The 23,856-nt window shown below is 40.0% G+C and overlaps 1 protein-coding gene across 1 annotated transcript in view; it reads left to right on the forward strand.

Moving 5' to 3' along the window:
- Nucleotides 1-23,856, forward strand: part of smchd1 (structural maintenance of chromosomes flexible hinge domain containing 1) — a 130,935-nt gene that overhangs the window by 63,024 nt on the left and 44,055 nt on the right. Inside the window, 12 exon segments of the mRNA XM_034165707.1 lie at nt 14,767-14,873; nt 15,023-15,105; nt 15,211-15,324; nt 15,540-15,617; nt 15,722-15,841; nt 15,934-16,113; nt 22,655-22,689; nt 22,692-22,796; nt 23,344-23,385; nt 23,388-23,474; nt 23,572-23,654; nt 23,656-23,775. Coding sequence (XP_034021598.1) covers nt 14,767-14,873; nt 15,023-15,105; nt 15,211-15,324; nt 15,540-15,617; nt 15,722-15,841; nt 15,934-16,113; nt 22,655-22,689; nt 22,692-22,796; nt 23,344-23,385; nt 23,388-23,474; nt 23,572-23,654; nt 23,656-23,775 — 1,154 coding nt within the window.

The raw sequence follows: 23,856 nt of genomic DNA on the forward strand, positions 1-23,856 counted from the left end.
GGATAGGGTCTTCTCTTTGAGGTCTCGGCAACGTCCAGGATGTGCTGACAGTTTTGCGGAGGGCTAAATTGTAGCTGTAATTTGTCATTTTTAAACAAAGATTTCTCTGTTGAACGACAGATCTGGGCTTGCAGATTTACTTTACTACATTCAGAAGGATCTTATGTGTAAATACGAGGACTGTGAGAAAAGTATCTGACCTTTTTATTTTTTTTCAAAAACTATATGGATTTGAATCATGTGCGCTTGCATCAGACAAGCTTGAACCTTCGTGCGCATGCGTGAGTTTTTCACGCCTGTCGGTTGCGTCATTCGGCCTGTGGGCAGGCTTTGAGTGAGCACTGGTCCACCCCCCTCGTCGTATTTTTATTGTTTAGGAATGACGGAGCGACTGCCGCTTTGTTCCATGAAATTTTTTCAGAAACTCTGCCAGACAGCCAGATGGAAACCATTTGGAAAATTCAGATGGCTTTCGGTGAAGATTCTATCGGTATCACATGGATTAAGGACCATTAAAACTGGATTAAAAACGGCCCACACGGCGGAGGGCGCACCGCGCCCTGAGCGGCCATCGACAGGCTGGAACGAGCAGATCACTTCCAAATGATTGCTCTCTTGATGCAGGACGTCGTGTGACTAGCAGAGAAGTTTCAGAAGAGGTCGGTATCGGCACTTTATCGTCACATTCCACTGTTAAGGAGATTTTGTAATGAAAGACGTGCGGACGGATTTGCGTGTCGCGACGCAGCCGCTCATGGCGTGGGACAAACGACACCTCCGTGTTGGAAGTCTCACAGGACAAGTTGGAACATGCCCAGCTGTTAAACAATTTCTCGGATACTTACTCGACTGAAAAGCCACCGAAAGCCGTCTGAATCTTACGAATGGTTTCCAACACGGAGGTGTTTTTTTGTTGAGCGTTTTTTTTTGTTGAGCGCGTCGGCATGTCTTTCATTACAAAATCTCCTGTAACAGTGGAATGTGCTGCAAAAGTGTCCAGCTCTCTTGCCATTTCTGTGGTAGTCACACGATGTCCTGGATCAACACAGCGTTCAGTTTAGAAATGATCTGGTCGTTCCAGCCTGTCGATGGCCGCTCGGTGCGCCGCGCGCCCTCCGCCGCTGTGGGCCATCTTTAAAAAGGTTTTAACACTCCTTAATCCATGTGACGCCTACAAAATCTCCACCAAAATCCATCTGAATCTTTCGAATGGTTTCCAACTGGCTGTCGCTAACAGTTTCTGAAAAAAATTTCATGGAGCAAAGTGGCAGCCTCTCAGCCATTTCCCTGACAATAAAAATCAGACGAGGGGGGTGGATCAGTGCTCACTCACAGCCTGCCCACAGGCGAATGACGCAACCGACAGGCGTGAAAAAACTCACGAATGCGCACGAAGGTTCAAGCTTGTCTGATGCAAGTGCACATGATTCAAATCCATATAGTTTTTGAAAAAAATTAAAAGGTTGGATATTTTTCTCACAGACCTTGTATAAGTCATTTTTTGGTCCAAAGATCTGACTGCATTTATTTCAATGCAGGTCTACTTTAATTTTTATGCACCTTCCCAAAGCCTTTATTTGAAGCCCATTTAATTAAGGCTTTTAATGTCATAGAGTCTGGAATCGATTCCTTCACTCTGCTTGCCTTGGTGGTGTTTTGTATCCCTGCTTCACAAACATACTTTTTCTGGTCCCAGGTTCTTAAGATGTGGATGTTACAAGGGTGAATGTTGTGTGGTTGAACATCACATGGAAGGAATGGTGTTCAATGAAACATCATAGTTTTCTTTAATTGCTGACAAAATACCACATTTAAAAAAGGCAGTGCAGCAGTGAATAGGATCGACTGGAAATTTGGATTCTCATTTGTCACATTTTGACATGCAGATTCAACAGTGGGGAAAGAAGAAATTGGCTTTCTTTCTCTTCTGTCATACCGTAAGATTATGAATCGTGCATAAGAGAATAGATAGGTGGTTAGCAGTTAGCAGGTCACACACTTCAGCTGTTATCAATCGACAGTGGGGGAAAAAAGTATTTAGTCCCTGATTGTGCATGTTCTCCGACTTAGAAAGATGAGAGAGGTCTGTAATTTCAACATAGTTACACTTCAACTGTGAGAGACAAAATGAGAAAAAAAAATCCAGGAAATCACATTGTAAGATTTTTAAAGAATTTATTTGTAAATTATGGTGGAAAATAAGTATTTGGGCAAACACAAACAAGCAATATTTCTGGCTCTCACAGACCTGTAATGTCTTCTTTAAGAAGCTCTTCTGTCCTCCACCTGTTACCTGTATTAATGGCATCTGTTGGAACTCGTTATCTGTATAAAAGACACCTATCCACAGCCTCAAACAGTCAGACTCCAAACTCAACCATGGCCATGACCAAAGAGCTGTCAAAGGACACCAGGAAGAACATTGTAGATGTGCACCAGTCTGAGAAGAATTAATCTACAATAGTCAAGCAGGTTGGTGTGAATAAATCAACTGTGGGAACAATTGTAAGAAAATGGAAGACATACAAGACCATTGATAATCTCCCTCAATCTGGGGCTCCACGCAAGATCTCATCCTGTGGGGTTAAAATGATCATGAGAACGGTGAACAAAAATCCCAGAACTACACGGAGGGACCTGATGAATGACCTGCAGAGAGGTGGGACCAAAGTAACAAAGGCTACACACTACGCAGCGAGGGACTCAAATCCTGCAGTGCCAGGTGTGTCCCCCTGCTTAGGCCAGTACATGTCCAGGCCCATCTGAAGTTTGCCAGAGAGCATATGGATGATCCAGAAGAGGATTGGAAGAATATCATGTGGTCAGATGAAACCAAAATAGAACATTTTGGCAAAAACTCAACTCGTCGTGTTTGGAGGAAGAACAATGCTGAGTTGCATTCCGAGAACACATATCTACTGTGAAGCATGGGGGTGGAAACATCATGCTTTGGGGCTGTTTTTCTGCAAAGGGGACAGGGTGACTGATCCGTGTTAAGGGAAGAATGAACGAGGCCATGTATCATGAGATTTTAAGCCAAAACCTCCTTCCATCAGTGAGAGCATTGAAGATGCAACGTGGCTGGGTCTTCCAGCATGGACAATGATCCCAAACATACCGCTCGGGCAACGAAGGAGTGGCTCCGTAAAAAAAATATTTCAAGGTCCTGGAGTGGCCTAGCCATTCACCAGACCTCAACCCCATACAAAATTTGTTTAGGGAGTTGAAAGTCCATGTTGCCCAGCGACAGCTCCAGAACATCACTGCTCTAGAGGAGACCTGCATGGAGGAATGGACCAAAATACCATGTTGTGAAAGTGTAGGAACACGGACCCACAACAGGGGGCGCAATGAACGGACAATGGAGAGAGTAAATAACAAGATTTACTACTGAAACAAGCACGAGTAATACAACAAACACAATTTGGGGTCGAATCCGCTGGTGTCGTGTGGGCAGGCTCGAAGGTAGGAGACGTCTGTCTCAGTCGAACCGGAAACCACCCAGATCTCCTCTGCCACCGAACCCTGGAAATACTGGAACCGCCAAGTCCCGAATTCCCAGGTGGCCACTGCCTCCGCTCGTCGGATCCGGTACTGCTGGCAGGAGAGAGCAACAACACACAGGAGTGGATGAAACGCACCCAGTAACAGAGAGGGGAGAAGCCGCCTCCACCTCTTGGCAAAGTATAGCAGGAAGGTGAGTACTTATCCAAAGAATGAGGTTTTCAGTAGTCACCAGTCCTGAAAAAGGTTTTAACAGTCTTAGCTGATGATGCAATGTATAACTGCAGAGAATACTACCTTGGTCTTAGGCGATATCTCGGCACTGAGGTGGAGACGCCGTCCTCCTGATATACCTCGGTGCTGAGTAGAACAGCTGTGTCTGGTGATGGGCGACAGCTGTCACCCAGGCTACTCCCATGATGCGGCAGCGCCCTCTGGTGCCTGGAGCCCGCACTCCAGGCAGGGCGCCCTCTGGTGGTGGTGGGCCAGCAGTACCTCCTCTTCAGCGGCCCACACAACATACCAGCTACAGTGTGTGCAAACCTGGTGAAGACTTACAGGAAATGTTTGACCCCTGTCATTGCCAACAAAGATTATGTTACAAAGTATTGAGTTGAACTTTTGTTATTGACCAAATACTTATTTTACACCATAATTTACAAATAAATTCTTTACAAATCCTACAATGTGATTTCCTGGATTTTTTTCCTCATTTTGTCTCTCACAGTTGAAGTGTACCTATGATGAAAATTATAGACCTCTCACATCTTTCTAAGTAGGAGAACTTGCACAATCAGGGACTGACTAAATACTTTTTACCCCACTGTACTGTATGTTCACTGCTACTATGTCTGACGAAGGCACCACAATTAAAACAGTGAAGCAGACTTTTGATTGGCTCAGCTCCTGGCATTTGCGATCAATTAAGTACTTTTTAAACTTGCCATCTGTATTAAAAACAGGTTTATATATATATATATATATATATATATATATATATATATATATTATGTATGTATGTATGTATGTATGTATGTATGGGAGGTGATGGTCTAGTGGTTAAGCATTGGGCTTGAGACCAGAGGATCCAGAGATTTAGGGGAGGTAATGGTCTAGTTGTTAAAGCGCTGGGCTTGAGACCAGAAGATCCTCGTTCAAATACCAGCCTTACCGGAAAATCACTGAGTTTGACTTGGGCAAGGTCCTTAATCCCCAAGTTGCTTCCAGTGTGTAGTGAGTGCCTTGCATGATGAATGTGAGGCATAATTGTAAAGCGCTTTGAGCGTCTGATGCAGATGGAAAGCACTATATGAATGCAGTCCATTTACCATTTATGTATGTATTATATATATATATATATATATATGTATTATATATATATTATGTATGTATGTATGTATGTATGTATGGGAGGTGATGGTCTAGTGGTTAAGCATTGGGCTTGAGACCAGAGGATCCAGAGATTTAGGGGAGGTAATGGTCTAGTTGTTAAATCGCTGGGCTTGAGACCAGAAGATCCTCGGTTCAAATACCAGCCTTACCGGAAAATCACTGAGTTTGACTTGGGCAAGGTCCTTAATCCCCAAGTTGCTTCCAGTGTGTAGTGAGTGCCTTGCATGATGAATGTGAGGCATAATTGTAAAGCGCTTTGAGCGTCTGATGCAGATGGAAAAGCACTATATGAATGCAGTCCATTTACCATTTATGTATGTATTATATATATATATATATATACAGTGAGGAAAATAAGTATTTGAACACCCTGCGATTTTGCAAGTTCTCCCACTTAGAAATGATGGAGGGGTCTGAAATTTTCATCTTAGGTGCATGTCCACTGTGAGAGACATAATCTAAAAAAAAAAAAAAAATCTGGAAATCACAATGTATGATTTTTTTAATAGTTTATTTGCATGTTACTGCTGCAAATAAATATTTCAACACCTGTGAAAACCAATGTTAATATTTGGTACAGTAGCCTTTGTTGCAATTATAGAGGTCAAACGTTTCCTGTAGTTTCTCACCAGGTTTGCACACACTGCAGCAGGGATTTTGGCCCATTCCTCCACACAGATCATCTCTAGATCAGCCAGGTTACTGAGCTGTCACTGAGAAACACGGAGTTTGAGCTCCCTCCAAAGATTTTCTATTGGGTTTAGGTCTGGAGACTGGCTCGACCACTCCAGAACCTTGATATGCTTCTTACGGAGCCACTCCATGGTTATCCTGGCTGTGTGCTTTGGGTCATTGTCATGTTGGAAGACCCATCCACGACCCGACTTCAATGCTCTAACTGAGGGAAAGAGGTTGTTCCCCCAAAATCTCGCAAAACATGGCCCCAGTCATCCTCTCCTTAATACAGTGCAGTCGTCCTGTCCCATGTGTAGAAAAACACCCCCAAGCATGATGCTTCCACCCCCATGCTTCACAGTAGGGACGGTGTTTTTGGAATGGTACTCAGCATTCTTCTTCCTCCAAACACGGAGAGTGGAATTAAGACCAAAAAGTTCTATTTTGGTCTCATCTGACCACATAACTTTCTCCCATGACTCCTCTGGATCATCCAAATGGTCATGGGCAAACTTAAGACGGGCCTGGACGTGTGCTGATTTAAGCAGGGGAACCTTCCGTGCCATGCATAATTTTAACCCATGACGTCTTAGTGTATTACCCACAGTAACCTTGGAAACAGTGGTGCCAGCTCTCTTCAGGTCATTGACCAGCTCCTCTGGTGCAGTTCTGGGCTGATTCCTCACCTTTCTTAGGATCATTGATACGCCACGAGGTGGGATCTTGCATGGAGCCCCAGTCCAAGGGAGATTGACAGTCATGTTTAGCTTCTTCCATTTTCTAGTAATTGCTCCAACAGTTGATCTTTTTTCACCAAGCTGCTTGGCAGTTGCCCTGTAGCCCTTTCCGCCTTGTGGAGGTCTACAATGTTGTCTCTGGTGTCTGTAGACAGCTCTTTGGTCTTAGCCATGTTAGTAGTTGGAGTGTTACTGATTGTGTGGGGTGGACAGGTGTCTTTATGCAGCTAAAGACCTCAAATAGGTGCTTCTAATTTGGAATAATATGTGGAGTGGAGGTGGACTTTTTAGAGGCGGACTAACAGATCTTTGAGGGCCAGAATTTTTGCTGAATGGCAGGTGTTGAATTACTTATTTGCAGCAGTGACATGCAAATAAATTATTAAAAAAATCTTACATTGTGATTTCCGGATTTTTTTTTTTTTTTTTGGATTATGTCTCTCACGGTGGACATGCACCTAAGATGAAAATTTCAGACCCCTCCATGATTTCTAAGTGGGAAAACTTGCAAAATCGCAGGGTGATCAAATACTTATTTTCCTAACTGCAAAATCGAGGGTGTTCAAATACTTATTTCCTCACTGTATATAAAGTGAGGAAAATAAGTATTTGATCACCCTGCGATTTTGCAAGTACTCCTACTTAGAAATCATGGAGGGGTCTGAAATTTTCATCTTAGGTGCATGTCCACTGTGAGAGACATAATCTAAAAAAAAATAAAAAATCCGGAAATCACAATGTATGATTTTTTAATAATTTATTTGTACGTTGCTGCTGCAAGTAAGTATTTGAACACCTACCAACCAGCAAGAATTCTGGCTCACACAGATCTGTTAATTTTTCTTTAAGAAGCCCTCTTATTCTGCACTCTTTACCTGTATTAATTGCACCTGTTTGAACTTGTTACCTGTATAAAAGACACCTGTTCACACACTCAATCAATCACACTCCAACCTGTCTACCATAGCCAAGACTAAAGAGCTGTCTAAGGACACTAGGGACAAAACTGTAGACTTGCACAAGGCTGGGATGGACTACAGGACAACAGGCAAGCAGCTTGGTAGAAGACAACAACTGTTATGATTATTTATTAGAAAGTGGAAGAAACACAAGATGACTGTCAGTCTCCCTCGGTCTGGGATTCCATGCAAGATCTCACTTTGTGGGGTAAGGATGATTCTGAGAAAGCTCAGAACTACACAGGAGGACCTGGTCAATGACCTGAAGAGAGCTGGGACCATAGTCACAAATATTACATTAGTAACACATGATGCTATCATGGTTTAAAATCCTGCAGGGCAGCAAGGTCCCCCTGCTCAAGCCAGCACATGTTCAGACCCGTTTGAAGTTCACCAGTGACCATCTGGATGATCCAGATGAGGCATGGGAGAAGGTCATGTGGTCAGATGAGACCACAATAGAGCTTTTTTGGAATCAACTCCACTTACCATGTTTAGAGGATGAGAACAACCCCAAGAAAACCATCCCAACCGTGAAGCATGGGGTGGAAACATCATACTCTGGGGGTGCTCTTCTGCAAAGGGGACAGGACGACTGCACCGTATTGAAGAGAGGATTGATGGGTCATGTATTGCGAGATTTTGGCAAACACCTCCTTCCCTCAGTAACAGCATTGAAGATGGGTCAGGCTGGTTCTTCCAGCATGACAATGACCCAAACACCAGCCAGAGCAACTAAGGAGGGGCTTCGTAAGAAGCATTTCAAGGTCCTGGAGTGGCCTGTCCCGTCTCCAGACCTGAACTCAATAGAAAATCTTGGAGGGAGCTGAAACTCCAAACCTGAAAGATTTGTAGAAGATCTGTATGGAGGAGTGGACCAAAATCCCTGCTGCAGTGTGTGCAACCTAGTGAAAAACTACAGGAAAGGTTTGACCTCTGTAATTGCAATATTAACATTGATTTTCACAGGTGTTCAAATACTTAGTTGCAGCAGTAACATACAAATTTTAAAAAATCATATACTTGTGATTTCTGGATTTTTTTTTTTTTTTAGATTATGTCTCTCACAGTGGACATGCACCTAATATGAAAATTTCAGACTCCTCCATGATTCTAAGTGGGAGAACTTGTAAATCGCAGGGTGTTTCAATACTAATTTTCCTCAGTGTGTGTGTGTGTGTGTTATATATATATATATATTTATATATATATATATATATATATATATATATATATATATATATACACACACTAGTACGTGCCAGTAGGAAGTTTGTGTTCCTATAGAAAATTTTGAGCTTAAGTACATTTTTCATGGATAGTCATACGAAGCTGTTTGAAGGTGGGATGTACAAAGAGGGGTACTTATTCTTACACAGTTATACCACGACCAAAACCATGTTTGTTAAGAATTGGTTGACATGAGATACAAAGAGACATGCAAATTTAGTTAAGGAAAACATCGACATTCATCCAACATGGTCAGACTTATATGCATACATAGAGATATCGCAGGGATCTCCCCAGAAATGTTTAGTATACTGTTGGGAACTATCACCGAAGCGGCGCGCAACGCTTCCACTGAGGGTCCTGTCCGACCTTGTGTCCTGAAGCCCTAAGTAGACAAAAATGAGAATATTTGTACTGTTTCTGGTCTGATTCTGTGCTGAATTGTTGATTAGTTAAATTAATATGAAATGTTTGTTTCATTGACACACTGTATCAATCAATCAATCAATCAACTTTTTTCTTATATAGCGCCAAATCACAACAAACAGTTGCCCCAAGGCGCTCCATATTGTAAGGCAAGGCCATACAATAATTATAAAAAACCCAACGGTCAAAACGACCCCCCTGTGAGCCAAGCACTTGGCAACAGTGGGAAGGAAAAACTCCCTTTTAACAGGAAGAAACCTCCAGCAGAACCAGGCTCAGGGAGGGGGCAGTCTTCTGCTGAGACTGGTTGGGGCTGAGGGAAAAAACCAGGAAAAAGACATGCCGTGAAGGGAGGCAGAGATCGATCACTAATGATTAAATGCAGAGTGATGGCATACGGAGCAAAAAGAGAAAGAAACAGTGCATCATGGGAACCCCCCACAATCTACGTCTAAAGCAGCGTAACCAAGGGATGGTCCAGGGTCGCCCGATCCAGCCCTAACTATAAGCCTTAGCGAAAGGAAAGTTTTAAGCCTAATCTTAAAAGTAGAGAGGGTATCTGTCTCCCTGATCTGAATTGGGAGCTGGTTCCACAGGAGAGGAGCCTGAAAGCTGAAGGCTCTGCCTCCCATTCTACTCTTACAAACCCTAGGAACTACAAGGTAAGCCCGCAGTCTGAGAGCGAAGCGCTCTAATGGGGTAATATGGTACTATGAGGTCCCTAAGATAAGATGGGACCTGATTATTCAAAACCTTATAAGTAAGAAGAAGAATTTTAAATTCTATTCTAGAATTAACAGGAAGCCAATGAAGAGAGGCCAACACGGGTGAGATATGCTCTCTCCTGCTACTCCCCGTCAGTACTCTAGCTGCAGCATTCTGAACCAAACTGAAGGCTTTTTAGGGGAACTTTTAGGACAACCTGATAATAATGAATTACATAGTCCAGCCTAGAGGAAATAAATGCATGAATTAGTTTTTTCAGCATCACTCTGAGACAAGACCTTTCTGATTTTAGAGATATTGCGTAAATGCAAAAAGGCAGTCCTACATATTTGTTTAATATGCGCTTTGAATGACATATCCTGATCAAAAATGACTCCAGATTTCTCACAGTATTACTAGAGATCAGGGAAATGCCAACCAGAGTAACGATCTGGTTAGACACCATGCTTCTAAGATTTGTGGGGCCAAGTACAATAACTTCAGTTTTATCTGAGTTCAAAAGCAGGAAATTAGAGGTCATCCATGTCTTTGTCTGTAAGACAATCCTGCAGTTTAGCTAATTGTGTGTATCCTCTGGCTTCATGGATAGATAAAGCTGGGTATCATCTGCGTAACAATGAAATTTAAGCAATACCGTCTAATAATATCTGCCTAAGGGAAGCATGTATAAAGTGAATAAAATTGGTCCTAGCACAGAACCTTGTGGAACTCCATAATTAACTTTAGTCCGTGAAGAAGATTTCCCCATTTACATGAACAAACTGTAATCTATTAGACAAATATGATTCAAACCACCGCAGCGCAGTGCCTTAATACCTATGACATGCTCTAATCTCTGTAATAAAATTTTATGGTCAACAGTATCAAAAGCAGCACTGAGGTCCAACAGAACAAGCACAGAGATAAGTCCACTGTCCGAAGCCATAAGAAGATCATTTGTACCTTCACTAATGCTGTTTCTGTACTATGATGAATTCTAAAACCTGACTGAAACTCTTCAAATAGACCATTCCTCTGCAGGTGATCAGTTAGCTGTTTTACAACTACCCTCTCAAGAATCTTTGAGAGAAAGGAAGGTTGGAAATTGGCCTATAATTAGCTAAGATAGCTGGGTCAAGTGATGGCTTTTTAAGTAATGGTTTAATTACTGCCACCTTAAAGGCCTGTGGTACATAACCAACTAACAAAGATAGATTGATCATATTTAAGATTGAAGCATTAAATAATGGTAGGACTTCCTTGAGCAGCCTGGCAGGACATGGGGTCCAATAAACATGCCGATGGTTTGGACGAAGCAACCAATGAAATAACTCAGACAGAACCACCGGAGAGAAAGAGTCTAAACCAAATACCGGCCTCACCTGAAAGCAGCCAAAGATAACGATACATCTTTGGGATGGTTATGAGTAATTTTTTCTCTAATAGTCAAAATTTTGTTAGCAAAGAAAGTCATGAAGTCATTACTAGTTAAAGTTAATGGAATACTCAGCTCAATAGAGCTCTGACTCTTTGTCAGCTTATCTACAGTGCTGAAAGAAACCTGAGGTTATTCTTATTTTCTTCAATTAGTGATGAGTAGAAAGATGTCCTAGCTTTACGGAGGCTTTTTATAGAGAGCAACAAACTCTTTTTCAGGCTAAGTGAAGATCTTCTAAATTAGTGAGACGACCATTTCCCTCTCCAACTTACGGGTTATCTGCTTTAAGCTACGAGTTTGTGAGTTATACCACGGAGTCAGACACTTCTGATTTAAAGCTCTCTTTTTCAGAGGAGCTACAGCATCCAAAGTTGTCTTCAAAGAGGATGTAAACTATTGACGAGATACTCTATCTCCCTTACAGAGTTAGGTAGCTACTCTGCTCTGTGTTGGTATATGACATTAGAGAACATAACGAAGGAATCATATCCTTAAACCTAGTTACAGCGCTTTCTGAAAGACTTCTAGTGTAATGAAACTTATTCCCCACTGCAGGTAGTCCATCAGGGTAAATGTAAATGTTATTAAAAATGATCAGACAGCAGGGGAGTTTCAGGGAATACTGTTAAGTCTTCTATTTCCATACCATAAGTCAGAACAAGATCTAAGATATGATTAAAGTGGTGGGTGGACTCATTTACTTTTTGAGCAAAGCCGATAGAGTCTAATAATAGATTAAATGCAGTGTTGAGGCTGTCATTCTCAGCATCTGTGTGGATATTAAAATCGCCCACTATAATTATCTTATCTGAGCTAAGCACTAAGTCAGACAAAAGGTCTGAAAATTCACAGAGAAACTCACAGTAACGACCAGGTGGACGATAGATAATAACAAATAAAACTGGTTTTTGGGACTTCCAATTTGGATGGACAAGACTAAGAGACAAGCTTTCAAATGAATTAAAGCTCTGTCTAGGTTTTTGATTAATTAATAAGCTGGAATGGAAGATTGCTGCTAATCCTCCGCCACGGCCCGTGCTACGAGCATTCTGACAGTTAGTGTGACTCGGGGGTGTTGACTCATTTAAATGTTACGTATGTTACGAATGTGCAATAAACTTATTTGAAAGAGAAAATAATTTACAGATTTACAAAGACAATTTAAAATGTGGGAGATTCCAGACTTTTTTACACATTTCCCCTGCATAATTTTCAGTTTGAAAAGTTTGATTTCCCAAGTCACAATGTCACCAGGCTGGGGGCATTCACTTCAGAGTGTGAAATTCTCACCTTGTCCTTGTGATTCAGATTTTGATACCCCTCTATATTTTCAAAAAATAAAATAAAAAAATAGAAAAACAAAAGCTCCAGTTTTCCCCCATGAGTCAGCAGGTTAATTTCTGGAAAATGTGTTATTACTCTGCATTTTACTCTACATTTGTATGCATTTCTCAGCATGTGATGTACATTTTAGGAAAAGCAGAAACATCCTGATGGCTGACAGACAGTGAAACGAACACTGTTTCATCTGATAATGAAGCTTTTGTGCTTTCATTAGAAAGTGAAGGTTCAGATTGACAGAGGCTGTACAGAGAGACAGGAGGCGACACACTTCACCCCCTAAACTCTAATTTTTCAGAGTCTGTGGATTTTGGATTCTAACGTGTTGTGATGCTGCCGTTTGTGGTTGCTGGACAGTATTTAGTCCCGCCGTGAGCGTGAATGAGGAATGTATCTATAACGCTGTTTTGTACAGGCTGTACACACAGATGGATATTTTTTTTTACATTGGGAAAAAATTGGAATATGTTATTTTCAGAGATAATAGGACTTAACGTAAGAGGACTTTATAAACAGCTCCGCAATACCGGCTGGCGATCGCGCGTGATCATTCATTGTACTCCTTTTGTGGAGCGGACTTTGGAAATCACAAGTGTATGAACTTTCAGGTTTTTTGTCAGTGGAGCATGGTAGGGTTTATTTTTATTTTACTGTGAGAGTCTGTCTTGACCACAGATTGGTCTTGAAGTGAGACTGTTCTGTACGGAGCAGCGTGCACCGCACTCGTGCAATGTGCACACTCACTAAGTTTTCACACAGTTGAAAAAGGCTGGCTTTTACCTGTGACTGCATTAAATGAACAGTTATCACTTAAAACGAGTCATCATAACATAACATCACACTTATGTGAACTTTGTAATTAATCTGTGGTTCTGTTTTTAATGTTAGCAGCATTCAGTGCACGCTGAGACGTTTTCCTCTAAGAAACGCTGTTGGAAACACTTGGAAACACGCCACTGTCCAGCCCCAAAATCTCTTAAGGTGGTCTCGGTACCTAAAGAATTTCAAATTCCCTTCTGCTGTTTTCTCATGAAAGCATCTCTGTTCACTGTCATAGAGGCTGCAGCATCATTCTCAGTCTCTGCTCGGATCGATTCCACAGCAGACAGCATTGATTGAGTTGGCTGTACACCTACGTCAGTACGCTGTGCACCAGCGTGCCTCCTCTCCAGACGGCACGGGCTGTGGTCCCTGTCAAGACAAAACAAAAATGCAGAGATGGCCCTCTGATCATCTGGCTTTGTATAATTGCTTGCGTTTTGTCATGGTTTGTGTCACTTGGATGTAAACTGGATAAATAAAGAGCTGAAATTGTGTATGTGAATTTCCTGCAAAAACGGGTTTGCGCGCCATTAAATTCCCACCAAGTCTCCCACTAAAACATCATGAGGTGACACTACCACTATAGTGGCGCTAGATGGCAGTATAATGGTGTGGTGCCATTGTTCATTGTCTGGGAGCACTCCTGTATAGGAAGGATAAACATTGTTAGTGTACATGAAGCACAAATATATAGATGGAATACAGTAGTTATTAATGATGTGAGTCAGGGACCTTTAGGTTTGTTGTGAAATGAACACTTGAGGTTGAAATAATATTAATTTTGGTTCAATACAAACATTCAAAAGCTACTTGCCACAAATTAAAATATTTGATGGACATGTGGAGTTGATAATAAGCACTTTTTATGTCATTTGGGTATGTTTTGATTGATATGTTACGTTACATTATAATTTGCATATAGTATTTCATATTGTTTTTGCAAATCAGTTTATTAAATAAAAGGACTCCTATTCAACAGTGGTTATTGGAAGAGATTCACACAAAATTAAACAGAACATTTAGAATATTTAAAACAGCAAATCCTCAATACCCCTACCTCCTGAACACAGTTTATTTAAACATGAACTCACAGCAACCAAATTTTATTCAGGTATGTACTTACTGAAACTTTGAAAATTTGTAATTTTAACTTTGTAATTTGCTAAAGTCTCAGTTTTGTTAGGTTAAACTCAGTGCAAGGAAAACTGACAGCATGCCTTTCACAGTAAAGTATTTGCTGGGATGCTGGCATTAAAGGTTTTACTGTGAAATGGTGCAAGTAACATGAACTATCTGATGTTTAACTTTGCTACCAGTAACATCAGCACGCTGCACTTGATATTTTGTTGTTGATATTAATGCCAATAATTTGAATGTACAGTAATTGTAAGAAATTCTGGTCTCTGAAAATGTGGAAATTATAGGCTTTGTCACTTCCCATTCTTGTATATTTTTAACACAACTCTGATGCTTTACCAGTAATATTGAAGTCTTTATTTGTATTTTTCCTGAGACTGACAATAAAAATGTTTTCTAGGAACCTAGAGTACTTTACGATAAGAACAAAATCATACCCATATCCAAGATTGACAGGACAGCCACGGGTGATGCTATCAAACAAAACATTGACAGTGACCTTGCCAAGTGAGTAAACATCAGAGTCCTACAAACATACATGGGTTTGATTTTGGCCTAAATTTGAATTAGTATCACTACAGTAGTTAGAAAATTTGTCTGGAGAGTATATACTGGCTAAGAAGAAAGGAATAAGTTGTCAAGTTTTCTTTTCTCAGGCTTCCAGATACACTGAGGGTAGAATGGCAAGGTGTTGATGCCTGGCCAAATGATGCTGTACGTCCAGCTGGTACTCCGCTAGGTAGTGTACCTTCTACCATTTCATAAGCAAATACTCACTGAAATGTGTTGACAATGTATTTTGTTAATGTGTGTAAATTGCATTTGTATTGTCTCCTATATAAAGGACCACTCAAAGTCGATATTCTGAACAAGAAAGGAGAGGTGTTGCACAAAATGCCAAAAATCGGACAAGGACCACAAAAAATCCTGGCAGTGCAGCTCAAAGTTGTCTTACACGGTATGATTATTTGTATTAAAGACAGACACTGCCAGACGCTTTTAATTGTACGTTTGTTTGTGTGTGTATGACTCATGACTCCCTACTCCCCAGACTCCCTATGATGAAAGTCGTGATTATAAGATAACTAATTCCAGTGCTAATTTTCTGCCCCGTTTCCAGTTGTTAAATTTCCATGGTGTTAATGCTTACGACTGTGTTCTTTTCACGCACAGGTCCTAAGGGTGATCAAGAGATTGTCTCTCACATTGCCCAGCGTTCCCCGAAATGGGGTCACTGGTTCAAAGTCATGAGTATATATGTTTTTACTTTTCCATTGTTTTCCTTGGTCACTGTTCTAGATTTGTATCTGCTGAAACTTTGTATGTAACAACTTAAATCTTCTCAATTTTGCCAGCTAATCTGACTAACCTGGGGAAGTATACGCTCTCTCTGAACACTATACTGAATGAAAATAATGCCTCAGTCTGTGGAGAAATTCAGCTTCCAAGCACTGAACTTAAATTCACCATCAGAGGTAGAAAAGCTTACACAATGTCTGGCCTCTCACTCCCAGGTTTATTTTACCTTGCCTAATTGGACACTTCTTGGATGTGGATATTCTTTCAGAGGGTTGTGCTGAACGGTTCATCGTGGGTCCAGTGAACACCAATATTCAAGTAGGAGTACCTTTTGACATTCCATTGGAACTAAAGGATGAATATGGACACTCAGCTGAGCCTCCCGCTAATCTTAAACCTGTACTTGAATCCAGGTGGTTACTCTTGGGTTGTTTTGTGATTGAACTCTGTCAGTAAGTTTCTACATGCCACATTTGTTTGACAGACATGTTGTTGGGTGGATTTAAGTAATATTTTGCTGTTTCCTCTGTGGAAACAGATTTTTAATGATGCTTAGCAGGGGTTTTCAACAGCTTCTGTTGCTGTGATCAGCTTCCTTCATAAAACATTACAGCAACTTTTATTGGCATATCTGATTATAGTTGAAGCATACAACCCATACCATACCCCCCATACACACACCCCACACACACACAGTTTGGCATGCATATAGACAGCAGATTGTCAAGTGTTTTTGTAAAGTAATATCTAAGTAATTGCAGAAATCTCAAGCAGAGTTGCAGTTATAATTATCAAAGATAAATTATCCAAAACACAGTTTATGATTATTCAGTTATTAGACTTGAACACTGTTGTTGTGCTCAAACCTTAAGAAGACTGACTGTTCAGTTGTTGATAGCATGCATTTCAGGTGGACATTTTCTAGAATTTTCAAATCCTTTTAAATGTAACCCACTGAAAATGGTTTGCATTTAAAAGGACATGTTGCACTGAAATCCTAACACTTAAGATTTAGGCATCTGATGAAACACCGAAAATGACTTTTTACATTGCCGTGTTCATATATATATGTATACGGCATTCGCAACAAACAGCTATGGGAGACTTCTGAAAACAAAGTACTCATGTGTTTCTGACAGTGGTGATGTAGCTTTTTAGAGATGTCCAGTGCACGCTTGAATGAAATGTATCTGCTAACATTAAGAACTAAGGCACAGATTCATTCCAAAAGTTTACAAAAGTGTGTGTCGTGTTATGATGACTCATTTTTTAAGTGATACAATTGTAGGTAAAACTTTTGGGCACCCTGAATGATTCCATGATTTTCCTTTTATAAATCATTGGTTCTTTGGATCAGCAATTTCAGTTAAATATATCATATAGCACACAAACAGTGATATTGAGAAGTGAAAATGAAGTTTATAGGATTTACTGAAAGTGTGCAATAATTCTTTAAAACAAAATTAGGCAGGTGCATAAATTTGGGCACCCCAACAGAAAAAAATACATCAATATTTAGTAGATCCTCCTTTTGCAGAAATAACAGCCTCGAAACACTTCCGATAGCTTCCAGTGAGAGTCTGGATTCTGGTTGAAGGTATTTTGGACCCTTCCTCTTACAAAACAGCTCAGGTTTGTTGGTTTCCGAGCATGGACAGCTCGTTAAAAATCACACCATAGATTTTCAATAATATTCTAGGTCTGGGGACTAAAATTGTTACACACTGAGAAATGCACGAAAATTGCAGAGTAAGATGTTTTCTGGAAATGCACCTGCTAACTCGCTCAGGGAGAGGAATATTTACCAATTAAATACATCAGAGACCACTAATTACTAGCACATGTGCACAGATAGACTTACAATCATGAACACTTTGGATGTTGGTCTTGCTAACTGGGATGTTAAAAATATGTGACATGTGACACGTTTCACATTCACTCAGCACAGTAAAATCAAGCATGAGTTCTTGCTTTGATGAGTTAGGCTTATATATATATGTATATCTATATATATATATATATATATATATATATATATAATATATATATATTATATATACTCTTAAGGCTATGAAATTGGGCTATTAGTAAAAAAAAAAAGAAAGTAGAAAAGGGGGTATTCACAATAGCAGTGTGGCATTCAATCAGTGAGTTTGTTAATTTTGTGGATACAAACATGTGTGAATCAGGTGTCCCCTATGTAAGAATGAAGCCAGCACCTGTTGAATATGCCTTTCTTTTTTGAAAGCCTGAGAGAAATGGACGTTCAAGACATTGTTCAGAAGAACAGCGTAGTTTGATTAAAAAGTTGATTGGAGAGGGGAAACTTATACGCAGGTGCAAAACATTATAGGCTGTTCATCTACAATGATCTCCAACTGCTTTACAATGGACAAAAAACCAGATACGCGTGGAAGAAAATGGAAAACATCCATCAAAGGATAGAAGATAACCGGAATGGCAAAGGCTCACCCATTGATCAGCCCAGGATGATCAAAGACAGTCTGGAGTTACCTGTAAGTGCTTGTGACAGTTAGAAGATGCCTGTGTGAAGCTAATTTATTTGCAGAATCCCCCGCAAAGTCCCTCTGTTAAATAAAAGACATGTGCAGAAGAGGTTACAATTTGCAAAACGAACAACATCAACTGGCCCTAAAGAGAAATGGAGGAATATTTTGTGGACTGGATGAGAGTAAAATTGTTCTTTTGGGTCCAAGGGCCGCAGAGAAGTTTGTGAGACGACCCCCAAACTCTGAATTCAAGCCACAGTTCACAGTGAGACAGTGAAGCATGGTGGTGCAAAGCATCATGATATGGGCATGTTTCTCCTACTATGGTGTTGGGCCTATACAAGTATATCGCATACCAGGTCTCATGGATCAGTTTGGATATATCAAAATACTTGAAGAGGTCATGTTGCCTTATGCTGAAGAGGACATGCCCTGAGATGGGTTTTCAACAAGACAATGACCCCAAGCACACTAGTAAACAAGCAAATCTTGGTTCCAAACCAACAAAATTAAGGCCTTGCAGATGTGAAGAAATCATGAAAAACTGTGGTTATACAACTACATACTAGTTTAGTGATTCACAGGATGCTCAAAAAGCAGTTTGAGCATAATAGTTTTGAGTTTGTAGCATCAACAGCAGATGCTACTATTATTGTGAACACCCCCTTTTCTACTTTTTTTTTTTACTAATAGCACAATTTCATAGCCTTAAGAGTGTGCATATCATGAATGCTTGGTTCTTGTGGGATTTGTGAGAATCTACTGAATCTACTGGTACCTTGCTTTCCCATGTAACAATAAGAAATATACTCAAAACCTGGATTATCTTTATAATCACATGCACTACTATTATTCTGAACACTACTGTATGTAGTATGTGTGTGTGTGTGGTATTTGCCTTGGGATACCAATTAACCAACTGCAAATTATAAAGAAGACAATGCTCATTCGGCCAAGGGTATTTTAGCATTGCTTATATTTTTGCCTTTCAAAAGGCACCAGAACCTGTTTACAGACATACACAAATTTTAACTCTTCTTGGAAACCCCCCTGCAATTTTCCCGGAAATGCGCTTCATCATTTTGCCAATTGCCAAAGAAAATGTATGCAACTTTTCCTTTCATTCAACTTCTCCTTCTTTCATGAAACCCATGCTTAGCCATCTTTTTTGACTGTTGTCAGAGTACCAAACCTGGAAATCTTCCCACACTTAAAAATATTTAGTGTAAATCCCCCACTGCAATTTCCCCTCAGTGTGGATTTGTCTGTAATCTTGTTGTTGTTGTTTTTGTACTAGCATTTCCTGGAGCTGAGTTTTTTACGAGTGGAGAGTAGGGGAAGATGTTGTGATCAAAGTGTCAAAGCAAGAGGAAAATTTCAAAATTATTCCGAGGTTAGAAAACATTTCCTGACTGTAATGAAATGCATTCAATTTATCTCAAATATTGAAAATATGCAAATCTATTCAGACATCATATTTTTGCTTACTTGTGGTTTGGTATTTTCATTTGTTTGTTTTGTTTTGTTTTTTGTCTTTTTAATGTTACTTGGCAGAAATATGACCCTGAAGGTAAATCTTGCCGGCCTCACAGAAGACTCCCAGACTTCCAAACATCTGCCTTTCTCCTGGTAGTCTGCACTCATTATTTGAATTATATTGAGCTATCAGATGTTCATTGTGCTATTTTAGGTCCTTTGTGAATGATGTGTGATATTATTTCACAATTCCTAGACAGCCAGCACACAGTAGTTTAGTGAGTTTTGTATTCTTGGGTTTGTAATACATGCAGTCTTTTAAACTTGAATGACTTTTAGCCACAAGAAGTAGGTAACAGAACATCCATCTTCGTGTTAAAACAGAGCATTAAAAACAGGAATCACACCACTGGCTCATCACAATTTTTTTTTCTGGTCTATAATTGCATCAGAGTATTAGTGCATCTGTCCATACTGCCTCAGGAAGAGGGGAAAAAACACAAGTCACAATGGTCTGTTAGATTTATTTTTGAAATGTTCGTGTTACTGCTTCACACGGCAGCAAAATGAATTCAATCAGTAGTTATTTATTTATTTTATATAATGCCTGAATAGATCCTTGTCATTTGATTGGTGGTTATATGTCACGTGATATGATTAATTTGTCCTATTGGCTTTGTGCTCCATTTACCGTGCAATTTTTGTTCAATTTAGCATCCAAATATGGTTCCATAGGTTCCATTGCATGCTTGAGACCACTGTGCACACACACCAGCAGTGACAGTGTTTTGCAGCTCATTGATGCTGCTCATTCTTCAAATCACAAAAGAAAAAACTAAGCATTTGCAGTTATTCGCTGGGGCGTATCTAACTAAAGTAGAACTGCTGTTGTATGAAGACTTTGACAAATTACTGTCTTAAATTTTCATTTCACTAAGAAAAGCAAACGGCAGTCTGTACATGAACTTCATACAGGGCATCAGCTATGGACTACATCAGGATTGTTTTGAACTATTGACTATTTTTGCAAGTTGACTGAGAACAATTTTGGGTTGATTCGAATGCTATTTAAAATTTATGTTGGACTCTTTGGAACGTCTTGACATCAAATGCCCAGTGACACACACCAACAATCTATTAGCCTTTTCTCTTGTTTGTAAATTAATAAAATCAAATAACAAGGGTCTGTTTTAAGGCGTTGTATAAAACAAAAATGAATGTTTTTTTCATTTGTTCAATAGAAACAATTTGCATTCGGTGAAAGATGGAATGTTCCATTCAACTCGGCTCCGCCTCTGACCCTCATGAATATTACCATTGCACTCATAAACATTCGTTATTTGTATAACAACACAATCACTGTGTTAAGGAGCAGAAGAAAATAGACATGTACGAGGTATGATGAGCTTGAGAAACTTCTTTTTGCCACGAATTGTGTTCGGCTACAAAGTGTGCAGTTTATCTTGCAAAATGTATTTAAATATTTTAAAACTGCATTATTTATTTACACCTTGGACAGGATTCAGTCTATTTGCAGGGCCACCATATGGACAGACAAACATTACATCTACAGTCAACTTAAAGTTTGCAGTTTACCTAACCTGCATGTTTTTGTAAGTGGGAGGAAGCCAGAGCACCAGCAGGGAACCTATATGACCACAGGGAAAACATGTAGACCGCCACAACACAGAAAAGTGCCAATTTGAAGCAAATCCAGGACTTTACAGCAGGATCCATTGCCAACTGCTATGCTACATGCCCCCCCTTTTTCATCTATGTCCCCTTCAAAATGAAGTCTCCTAAACAATAAAACAACAAAAACAAAAGGGGGTTGGGTGAGTGACTTATAGTCCAGAAAATATGGTACTGTTTTAAGTTTAGTGAGAATTAAAACATTATTATCATCAAATCAGAATATATTGTTTGACATAAATGAAAAAAAAAAAGATCAGCTGTGCACCATTTACATGTCTCAAGCATTTCAGTCAGAATGCAGATTATGGTAGCCCAGTGGTTCATGCAGTTGCCTCTCAACAGAAGGTTCCTGGTTCATGACCTGTGCCTATTCTTTTCATGTGGAGTTGCGTCAGTGGCAACATTCAGCGTAAAACTTGTCAAATCAAAAAGCAGATAACATGTATTAATTAATATTAAAACCATTCACACAAGGCGTAAATTATATCGTCTTACCTGCCATTTCAGTGAGACAATCTGAAAACTTATCCACCTTTACAAAATGAAGTCTGAAAATAATTTAATTGCTTCTGTCTTGCTGAAGAAACAGTCCATTGTCACATGGGAGTTTGGTGCCAGATTACAGCGGCGGCTGCAATCCGTTATTGCGGCTGATGGCTTGAGTCTCTGCTGTCAGAGCCACTTTGAGCTGCAAGCTAAAAGATTCCCAGAGTCCCTCATCTGCTCATAAGTCTCGTGTGATGAAATTATGCCAATGATCCACAAAACAGTAAAATAAATAATTTTGAAAATACTCAGTTTTGCCTCCATGTCGAGTAGAGAAGCTGCGGACACGTGCATGCATGCTCGTCAATATAGTGTTTCCAACCTGCCAATCAAAAGGCTTTCTGCCGGCAAGAATGAACTGTTCTCAAACTGAACACATGGTGCAGTTCTGATCCGAACCACTCGGTGGACACGGGGCTGTCAGTAACCTGCAAAAATCCAATACATAATGGGGCTATTAAGATAATGTTTCTGGCACTGATGTCACCTTCCTCCTTCTTCTCCAATGTCGGGATTCATGCAGGAAGTTCCTGTTTGTTTTGGGTTTTTTTTTGTGGCGCGCAATTCAAAATCGAAATATTTATCTTTCATAACCTGTGCACCAGGAAACGGATGAATTTGAAACTGTTGTTTAATTTTAGTATTACATACTAATAAAAACCGCCACCTACACTTTAATAGATCAGTATATGCATTAAAAACAATGGGCCTGAAAATGTAGGAGTGTACAAATTGCTTTCTCAGCTGTGTGATGTTTTTTAGGTCTTCCACACACCCTGCGTGTGATGCCAGAAAAATGAACCCTGTCAAAGTGGAGAATGGAAACCCTGTCAGGTTTAATTTTGAATACCTGATGAGAATGGAAACACCACACATCAGCCACAAACTGATTGTCCGCTGCCAGGTATGAGCACACAGTTGACTGTGGAATAAATGAATGGTTCCATGTGTAACAAAGTCAAATGGCATGTCAGTTTTTTCATGTAGTAGTCTGATAAACCAGCAACATGTCAGAGAATATTTCAAACTATGAAAGTGATGGTGATAGTGCAACTCACTTTGTTCTCTGTGTTTGTAAGTTCAATGTCAGAAAAAGGACAAGAATAAGAAAATGAGAAGCTGGGTGTCATCTGGTCATCTCTCTCTCTCTCTCTCTCTCTCTCTCTCTCTCTCTCTCTCTCTCTCTCTCTCTCTCCCCCTCACACAATGTGTGAATGATATTAGTTGCTAGTAATGTGAATTTATGCATCTTACCTTGTCTTGGTGTGTTCACACTTTCCTCAGGATAATTAGAAACTAATGTACTTGAAACCTTCATATTCTTTTTTTGTGCTTTGCCATTTGAAAATTGTAATTTGTTAAATTACTACAGTATCAATTTCTTAACATAGTTTTGTAGCACATGATCCACCATGTTTTTTGTTTAAATCTTTTCATATGTGCATTTCCAGCTTCTAGACTTTTCTCCAGTACTAACTGACTGTAGCAGCGCAGGGGCTCTGGACAGATGGTGACAAAGCCAATAAACCTAAATATGCTCAAGGGAGAACCACAAGTGGTCAAAGTTAGATTTGATGTCCCTGGTAAGTTTGGAGCACAAGATATTCCTTACTAAAGCATTAGTTAAATGCACTGATGACCACGAAGATTGAACTCTTCTTTCTCTATTTTCCACTCAGAGTCAAAACAACATACCTTTGGTTGTGAAGGAGCTGAAGGTTATGCCCAGCAGTAGAGTATGCCGTATGGAGCTCTTTCAGGAAGGATGAAGGGAATCTATTGCTGAGGGACAAAGAAAGAATTGAATGGTTGGCTGGAAGCTTGCTGGAAAACCTGTTTAAAATGTTAATGAAGGTGGGTGAAGAAGTGCCTTTACGGATGACATGCCACACATGATAAAGGTGTGTAGAGATCATTTCAGGCATGGACTGAGACCTAAACATAATTCACAGAACCAGTGCTTG

This window comes from Thalassophryne amazonica, chromosome 1 (assembly GCF_902500255.1).
Source record: "Thalassophryne amazonica chromosome 1, fThaAma1.1, whole genome shotgun sequence".
NCBI lineage: Eukaryota > Metazoa > Chordata > Actinopteri > Batrachoidiformes > Batrachoididae > Thalassophryne > Thalassophryne amazonica.